Below are 9,829 nucleotides of genomic sequence, written 5' to 3'. Positions count from 1 at the left end.
GACAGCACAATAATGTGAACTTTGACTTTAAATCTTAACGACTTACTGCTGTGGTCATCCAGAACTGTGATTTGAGGTAAGCAGTCAATGATATGTTCTGAGGCTGGAGGATGTGCCTGCTCCACGTCTATAGCCAGAGACTCCAAGTGTGCCAATGCTGCCTGTAACACATTTATATGTTTTGCACTGTAATGATCGAACAAATCAACTTGAAGATTCAAATTCAAACCTGAGTTGAATTTATTGACATGAAAAAATTGTCATATTTTTCCATTTTGAAATGCAGGGGAAAGACATAACACTCAACTATATAACAAGTACCTAATAAAGAGTGGCACCATATTTTGCCCTGAGAGCAAATTTAGTCCTTCTTGGAATATTTTCATATTCTCTGTAGTTGGACAAAAGAGTATCCAGTTCTTTGAAGAATGAAGGAGGTTGCCTATAACTCCCCCCACCCCCCAAATGTTAAAGATATATTAGAAGTCAGATAAGTGATCTCATTCTGATCATCATTACAATACTTGTAATGATCAATGGTGTGTTGGAACATGAGAAGACAGCTGGGAACAGTTTCTCCAACATACGCTTATACCTTTCTGTGCTGCTGCTGGATGGCAGTAAACTGGCCATAAAATCCACCTTGAGGGCCATCAGTTACAGGCATAATGATTAATTATGCTTGGGATAATTCTGAGATCAGTTTTGTAGTTTTAAGCACCTGTTCTATTAGGATTATCCTTCCATTCTTGCTTGAGAGCCTAGATGTACCACTATGGCTTTTCTTTACCCATGTGGTCTGTCCTTGTTTAGCACAACATATCAAACTATTCTGCAGTCTTTGTAATTGGCACATAAGTAGTTTGACCACCAAATATTTGACTTGGAATTTTTGGTTGCCTCATGTTGCTTTGAAAACTCACACTTGCTGATTGTCAAATCTCCTTTACATGGTGATGCTTACTGCTAGTTAGAATTAAATCTAATATTAATTGCCTGATGTAATTTAGTTATTTCTTACGTCACGTTTCCATTTTTGTCCTCCCTGTTCCTTTTAGCACATATAGAATACCTCCCATTACTCTGAAAGCGCACAAATTGTATTTCTATGTGTGTTCATTCTCAAGAGCCCGTTTAGTCACAGCTCAACATTATTGTGAGAATTTAACCAGGCTGCAGCACTTACCTGTGGCTACAGATACTGAAATTGCAGCTTTGATCAAAGAAGCAATATCCTTCCTCATGGTGGCAACACTGTCTCAAAATATGTAATCTAATTATATTAACTGCCCAATACACAAACAGTTTAAATAACATTTTGGATGTCCTTGAAATACAAATGCAAATTTTGTACAAATATCCAAGCTCTGACAACAATGGAGAACAACCAAATTCCAGTTCATGTTACTAGATACTTTCAAATCATTCAATCACTGAATGCTCTCTTCTTAATAGTCTTTACATCTAATATAAAATAATTATTTCTTGGTGTATTGCCCCCTTACCTCCATTGCTTGTGCAAGTCGCTCCTCTAATGCCATATAAGTGAGAAGCTGAGAATGATCTACATAAGAGATGGACTGCGCCATGCCAACGCTTTCTCCAAAGTCATCCAGCAACCTGAAGAACAGCATTGTTTGCCTTCATCAACATTGTCAGTGTGGTACTGATCTAGTAAACCAAGTTGGACACAATTTCCAATCTGCAAACATTGAGGAATACTAACATCATGAGGCAGATCTTTTAGGAATGAGAGTTGCCCGATACTATGCATTGTAGATTTACTCATGCTCACTCTATTGAAATCTTACATGTAGTGTTCATTTATATTATTTATCTGTGCATTAACCATTGAATTAAGCATTTAGTGCTATCCAGGTCTGTAACTAGTTCCAAAAACACTTATTTAAGTCGTAATATTTTTCTACAGGATCCCAGACCTCCATTCAGTGTCCAGATCTTCACTCATGCTGGAGTCATCATCCAGGTTGTTGCTACTATCCAAAATAAACAGGCCTGGGTGCACAAACTGGCTCACATTATCTGGCTCCTCATCACTGCTGCTCGCTGAATCCTCATTACACATTAGCCATGGGATTTCACCTTCCTCCAGAGGACTCTGCTCCCTAGCACATGAGGGAGGAAAATGTGATATACATATCAGATTAACACTAAGGGAAAAGACTTAGGCTGTGTAAATGCAGTGCTCCCCCTCACAACTGCCTCCACCTATTTTATATAGAATTCTATGTTAAGCAACCACAAGGCACTCAGAAATGGTTGCTCTTTAAAAAGAACTGCTGCAGGTAGTGGTGGGGCTTTGTGCTTTCAAATAACAGTGTTGATATTCCATTACCTGATTTTAATAAGCTGATGAATCACAAGAACAAGAAAAGAGTGCAAGTTGACAGTTTGGTTTATAGCTGGTATGAATTATCAGGACTGAAAAATCCATTATGGTTACGATGCAGAAGTCACTTTTTGCCCTGCGTCTAGTTAAAAAGTGCACTATTCAAGCTTAAAAAAAACAAACAAACAAACAAAAAACCCTCCCCCAACAACTTTTTGGAGTTATTCATTTGTGTTTGAGCATTATATCTCATACTGGATTGAGTGAAGAGTAAACATGGCTGAACTCACTCCTGTGTGAGACTGAGTGGGGGAACATCTTCCAGGCTATTGCTTGAGCTAGGCAGCTCATCTAATCCAGGTAGCGTCTCCCAGCTCTCCTCGCTGGATCGCCGCTCCTTTTCCAGCCCCGTGTCTGACGTCCATGAGGCAGACCACTCACCTTCACTGCACTCCAAGCTGAATGCATGCACGCATGCATGCATGCATGCATGCATGCACGCACAGACACAAACAAATGTCATTTAACAAGCCAGGCTCACTTTAGTTTTCTTAGCTACATAGCCTAAGATGTCAAAACAGTGCTCTCATGGATTGCACAGTCGTGGCCAAACATTTTGAGACTAGCACATATTTTGAAGTTTGCTGCTTCAGTTTTTATGGTGGCAATTTACATTAACTCTAGATCGTGAAGAGTGATCAGATGAATTGCAATTAATTGCAAAGTCATTTCCTGCCTTGAAAATTAACTTAAATCACAAAAATTACTGCATTCCAGCCACTGCATTTCAACCCCATCACAAAATGGCCTGCTATCACGATTTCAGTGATCATCTTAGCTCAGGAGAAAGTGCTAACGAGGACAACGAGGATTAGAAGCGCAGACTGGTTGCTTTAAAAGGGTGGTCGAAGTTTTCTGTTAACCATGGTTACCTTCAACGAAACACGTACAGTCATCATTGCATTGCATCAAAAGGGCTTCATAGGCAAGGACATTGCTGCTTGTAAGATAGCACCTAAACCAACCATTTATCAAATCATCAAGAACTTCAAGGAGACAGGTTCAATTGCAGTGAAAAAGGCTTCAGGGTGCCCAAGACACTCAAGCAAGTACCAGGACAGTCTTCAAAAGAAGATGCAGCTACGGGATCGGGTCACCACCAGTGCAGAATTTGCTCAGGAATGGCAGAAGGCAGGTGTAAGTGCATATGCACGCACAGTGAGGCGAAGGCTTTTGGAGGATGGCTTGGTGTCCAGAAGGGCAGCAAAGAAGCCAATTCTCTCCAAAAAAAACATCGAGGACATATGGACATTCTGCATGAATTAGAGGGATTGGACTGCAGCGGACTGGGGTAAAGTTATTATCTATGATGAAGCCCACTTCAGACTGTTTGGGACATCTGGACAAATGATTGTCCAGAGAAGAAAAGGTGCGCGCTACTATGAGTCCTGTGTCATGCCAACAGTAAGACATCCTGAGACCATTCATGTGTGGTGATGCTTCTCATCCTAGGGAGTGGATTTGCTCAAAATTTTGCCTAAGAACACTGCCATGAATAAGAAATGATATCAAAACCTCCTCCAAGAGCAACTTCTCCCAACGATTCAGGAGCAATTTGGTGATGAACAATGCTTTTTCCAGCATGACTGAACACCATGTCACAAGGCAAAAGTGATTACTAAGTGGCTCAGGGAACCAGGGAGTTTTGGGTCCACGACCAGGAAACTCCCCAAATCTCAATCTCAATTGAGAACATGTTGTCAATCCTCAAAGAGGGAGGACAAACAAAAACACAGAAACTGTGATCAACTCCAAGCACTGATTAATGGCAACCAATTCTTACCTAGTCAAGATTTTGCCCAGAACCTGATATCCAGCATGCCAAGGCAAATTGCAGATGTCTTAAAAAAAGAAGGGTCAACACTGTAAATATTAAGTATTTGCTTAAACTGGATGCATTTGTCAATAAAAAGTAAAAAACTACACCATATAAACATTTGATAAAAGGACCTAAAAAAAGCTGAGGCAGTAAACTTTGTGAAAACCAAAACTTTTGGTCACGGCTGTACTGTTTCCATATATTTGGGTTGCAAGGCTGTTACATTATCAAGCATAAATAAATAAATACATAAATAACTGTAAGCAAACATTACACTAAACTAAAAATGAATAAGTAAGCAATTAGCCATGCTGCACAATTAGCATTTTCTCAGAGGAAAAAAATGAAGATATTACCATTAAAAAAAAAAAAAAGGCAGGACCACAACAGCAGGTCGTTAGTGTAGTCTAATACTATAGAAAGCTGCTTCTTAGTCTAGGTGCAAACCTGAACCTTTGCTGAATAGCATTACACAACATTCTGTACTTGCTACCATTTTTCATTTAAAATACATTTGCCACTAAACTATAATAAAAAAAATACTTCTTGGTAATCCTTTGTAAGACCCTATGTGCACTGCATTTCATAACATTCTACCTCTCATTCTTTTTTTCAGGTGATGCATTCTTCTCCACAAACTCTTCTAGATCTTCCCAGAAGTCATTGTCGTCATCTACTCTGGCCCTGCTGTTTTGCTTCATTTGATGCTTCTTGTCCAAAGTACCGAACTCCATGCATTCATTTGGAAGGAAGTTGAAGAGGAATTGGGATGTGTCTGCATTTTTTTGAGTGACATAAAAAGGAGGTGCAGAACCACACATACTTGTAACAGAATTGGCACTTGACACCCAACTTGCTTCCTCAGTCTGAGAGTTTTTCCTCTTGTTGAGATTGCTTTCACTTGTCTGCTTGCGGACCTTTGGCCTGACCACCATTTCCAATTTAACTGCTTCCTTCACAGTGGTATGTTCCAGGTCCACACAAGAACAAGGACTACTACTGGCTGTTGATGTATTACACGCATCTGATTGAACTTTGTCCATTAGACCATGACTCTCACAGGTTTTTCCAGTCCTCCATGAAAGTGTGTGCGCTTGATTAGTATCTAGGGAGCCATTAGAATTCCGCTCTTGAGCTAAACAATCTGACATTTTGCAGGATTCTGTGTGCAAGTATGAATGTGAGCTGGAAAGGTGGTCAAAGTCTTTCCCAAGATCAGAAATCATGTCCAGGCTTTTCTGAATGGTACAAGATTGGTCTGTCCCTGTACCACCTGCTTCACCTCCATTGCTGTTTGGCTCATAGGAGTCAATGTTCATAAAGTTCAGAATACTCAGGCTGGATGTCTTCTGATCCACCCCATCAGCCCAAGCACAAGCCTCTGCACTTTTCTCATCCCCAGTGTTATGGCCAATATCAAATGGCACAGTGTAATTACATTTGTCCAGCACCCTGTCAGAAGATGACTTGTGTCTGTCCTGGCCATCTTGATCTGAGTTACCCAAACTGGAAGATAACACTGGAAAGACACCCTGCAGCACTGCAGGAGCTAAGGAGAGAGAGGTTTTTCCCCCAATTATTTATCTTTAATTAACACATTTTACCATTTACCAATACAACATGAGTGATACTGGGGAATTACTACCAACAGTAATTTCCAGGAATATCCTGTGTTGCTCAAGTTTTATATTAGAAATTAATTGCTTTTGACATTAACAGGCATGTTCTGACAGTAAAAATTTTTTTTTCTCTTGTTGGTATCTGGACTTGTAGACTATGTCTCAAATATCCAACGTGTGTGTGTGTTTAAAAACAACAACAAAAAAAAAACAAACAAAAAAAACTTGGAATATATTTGACATATCCTGTGTCTAAGAAACCAACAAGAAAATTTATTTTACAGTCAGAATATGCCTGTTAATGTCAGCTCAATTAGGGTGGGTTTCAGTTTTGCTGATTCATACCTGAGGTGTGCTCAACATGGACACTTCTTATTTCCATTTCTTGACAATCCACAGCAGACATAGGTCTGTGCTTGTGTGCAGAGGGCCTGAAGCTGATATATGCATGCCTCCTGCCATATCTTCTTCCTGTGATGGTCTGATAACCCCCAGATGGTTTGGCCCAGGATGGCTTACCTGCACCCTGACCCATTGCTATGAGAAACAGTATACAATATACAAACAACTGTAAAACATTTACAATGACAACAAATGGCACATAGCAAAACGTTAATCACATTCAAGACAGTTGCAAAAGATGAGCAGTTACGTGATTAATTTGGGGACAAGTAAAGTAGGACCTTACATAGCTAGACAGGCATGCTGTCTTCTTACATAGCTTATCGTCTCAAGAGAAGAGGGGTCAAGAGGCTAGCTAGGTAGCTATCCCTACTACTGTTATTGCTGTAGTTAGCACACCTGGTAGAGTTGCTAGCAACACCAAGCTCATGGGTTCAGTCTCCAGAGAGAATTTCAAGAACGATGACACTTAGGTTAGCTTACGTTAACCAGCTAACCTATCGGCATAGTATCACAGCATGTCATGTAGCTACCTTTACAGCACCCAAGCTGGGTCACTTATGACGTCTTCGAATAATGCCGGGCTAACAAATTGTCGAGAAACATCGTTTGCAGTAGTTATTCGTGATTATTAACTACAACGATATAAATAAAATTCGGGACAAACATATTTCGCTGTGCCATGATGACGGAACCTAGCTAATGCTAAACCATAACTACTAGGCTAGAGTAGCATGGGCTAGCTGCGCTAAACACCACTCGTAGAGCTAAGAATTGTAGTTAGCATAGCTAGCTACATTACTGAAAGGTGACAAACATTAACCAGCGTTACCGTTGACCTCAACAGATTCGCTTGCTACGCAGTAAGGAATTTATTTGGGTAACAAGCCAAACTTAACACTGGGCCCTGTCACTTACTCCAGCAAGCCAGTTAGCCTTATTAGCCAAGCTATATAGCTAGGTTAGCTAGCTAGTTTGTCGACAAGTGCTGTTCATCAGAATGCGGCTAGGTTTCTGATACCTCATACACATCTGTAAACTTCTAAATGGGCTGTCATACATCCCATAACATCCTTTAAAATACCATACAAGGCGTTTAGTCCAGCTAGTTAACGTTAGATTGACAATGGCGTTTACCTGTGTTCCTATATCCCCTCTTGTTTGTTCAACCCAGCGAGTCGCAAACATTAGAGTCATATGACAAGTATCATCCAATGACCTCTCAGCACCCGAGCTCACGTAGGCAAATCCATTATTTACAAAGTAAAAAAATGTAACCTAGAAGCGTTAGCGTTACGTACCTGGTCAATATTTAGACCCCCGTAACTAAATAATAATAAATAAATAAAGTAGACTCTTTAAATTACTTTCTTATGGTTTAGCTTGTTCAACTAATAGTTATGTACTGGTTGCTTTTCATATTGACATTGATATTGGAAGGCCCTAGAACAGATCCGTGTGGTATACCATAGCTAACCTTGCTTTATGCTGAGATGTCTCCATTTATGTTAACAAAATGGTAGCGACTGGCTAGATAAGATTTAAACCAGGAAAGGGCTATTCCCCTGTTCTCAACAACATTTTCAATTATATCTAAAATTTTGTCTATAGTGTCAAATGCTACACTCAGATCAAGCAGTATAAGCAAAGAGACAACCCTGGTCAGAAGCCAACAACAGGTCATTAACTACTTTAATCAGTGCTTTCTCCATCAATCAGTGCTTGTTATTGAATGCTTTTGTTTATTTGTTTAAGATGTATTCCTGAATTCTACATGTTGGCTCACTGACCCTGGACTGTTCTAACGACTCTGACTTTTGATTTGCCCTTAATAAATCTTGTTCTTCTCAGCATATGCGAAAGTTGCTGGTTGAAGAAATGAAAAAAATGAAACCGCTGTACTGATAGTCATATGGTTTGTTTTCCCCCATGATAAATGAGCCAGTGAACAATGTTAAAGCATTATTGAAAGTTTTATTTTAATTGCCCACATGAATGAAGTAAGGCAGGTCTAAAGTAGATTATGTCATTTTAATGTAAAAGTAGTACAAAAAAAAAACCAACTGATTACATTGAAGTAATAAAAGAGTGTTAAGAGGAAAAAAGGTCTAATAGTGCATTAGACATATTAATAACATAAAACATAAGGGAGTATAGAAATTCTTTGTCCTTTCAGAATGATTTGCATTTCCTCTGTAGAGGCCTCTGCAGGCTTCAGCAAAGGATCCTGGGTAGGCTTTGGTGGACCTCAGGATAAGATATATCACCTCTCCACCAGGCTCAGGACGGTACAGAAAAATAATCTTCTTTAGGACAAGGGTAAGAGAAGTCTTCTCTTGGAATGTGGTGGTAATGGGTTCCAGCTAGTGTGGATGTTGAATGTCAGTTTGCATATGTTGACTAATGTAATGGTGGCAAATGCAAACACTAGTATGTAAAAAGGTGGGGTGAATGCATAATAAATTCTGAACAATTTATAAAAATGTGGGTTCTTTGTTTGATTGTTAGACATTGTCCAGAGGGTTCCTCAATAATTATTGTTAACGTTAACCTGCCATAAAGAATGGGACCAGCTATTCTCTTTAACTAATTCTGAAGTCTGCATCTTCATTTTATATTTGAATGTTTAACTTAACAACTAGCTGATTGGGGATTTAGGAATGACAACATAAAATGGGAAATGGTTGTAATGGCTCAAATATACATTTAAATTTTAAGCTTGGGCCAGTAATATTTACCTTAAAACTCCAAAATATTTGACAGCTATGTGTAGTCACTGTATTTGCTATTTGTAGGTGTTTGCAGAGTTCAGTAGGACAGCCACCACAAACCTACAGAATGACTTCAAGCCATGGACTGCTACACACCACACTTTGTCACAATCTTGTAGTCCAAGAAAGGAACTGTTGGAGAGACATTGGCTGTGATTGTGTAGCTGATTTAAAAGTTTATATAAGTTTGGGGAGGTTGAGGGCGAACACATATGAAGTAACATCACATCAGCTGATACGGACAAGGATCAGGACAAGACCAGGAACAGTTACAAAAGCTGGGGCCAAACCATGGACAGGCACAGGAGTTGGGGCAGAGCTAGGGACAGATACAAGATGGGGAAAAGCAGTAGAACTGGTGATGTTACTGGAACAAGAGGCAGGCACAGAGACAAGAGATAGAGAACACTGGTATTAGGAACATCTGTGAGACCAGAGACAGGGGAAAAAAGCAAAGACAGGTATTTTCAACATAACTGAGTTGGGTACAGGAACAAAAAAAATCAACAGGCATGGATACAGGTACTTCAACAAGTACAGGAATGTTACCACAAGGCAGAGTAACAGGTTTTACTAGCTAAACGTGATTGGGTATGGATACAGACAGGAATCAGGACAAAACCAGAAACAGGAGCAGGCAACACAGGAGCAGCTGCTGATAAGGTTGACAAAACAGTCATGGGAATCTCCAGGCACAGCTGCCAAAGATCCCTGAGAAGCAACCACCAATGTGTAAGGGGGCATGGTTGCTGGGGACCTGTGTGGCTTCCTCCACACCAGAGAGAGGTCCAAAGGGGCAATAGCTGCT

The 9,829-nt window shown here is 39.9% G+C and overlaps 1 protein-coding gene across 5 annotated transcripts in view; it reads right to left on the bottom strand.

Moving 5' to 3' along the window:
• The window catches only part of pja2 (praja ring finger ubiquitin ligase 2), a 10,371-nt gene extending 2,888 nt beyond the window's left edge, over positions 1-7,483 (bottom strand). Inside the window, exons 1-7 of one of the 5 annotated variants that reach the window (XM_027002120.3) lie at positions 7,388-7,483; positions 6,194-6,385; positions 4,827-5,778; positions 2,641-2,808; positions 1,941-2,126; positions 1,506-1,620; positions 47-161 (exon numbers count right to left, since the gene is read on the bottom strand). In XM_027002120.3, the coding sequence (XP_026857921.2) occupies positions 47-161; positions 1,506-1,620; positions 1,941-2,126; positions 2,641-2,808; positions 4,827-5,778; positions 6,194-6,383 (1,726 nt within the window). In that variant the 5' untranslated portion in view covers positions 6,384-6,385; positions 7,388-7,483. Of the gene's footprint in view, positions 1-46; positions 162-1,505; positions 1,621-1,940; positions 2,127-2,640; positions 2,809-4,193; positions 4,252-4,826; positions 5,779-6,193; positions 6,386-7,271; positions 7,368-7,387 lie in introns of those variants that run through there. The other 4 variants (XM_027002121.3, XM_081719671.1, XM_081719672.1 and 1 more) reach the window with 4 other exon arrangements.
• Positions 7,484-9,829: the final 2,346 nt, after the last annotated feature.

Source organism: Electrophorus electricus, chromosome 8 (genome assembly GCF_041902795.1).
Source record: "Electrophorus electricus isolate QZ-2024a chromosome 8, ASM4190279v1, whole genome shotgun sequence".
In the NCBI taxonomy this organism is placed as follows: Eukaryota; Metazoa; Chordata; class Actinopteri; order Gymnotiformes; family Gymnotidae; genus Electrophorus; species Electrophorus electricus.
Note: the sequence above shows the minus strand (reverse complement) of the source record. Positions and strands in the feature narration are given on the sequence as shown.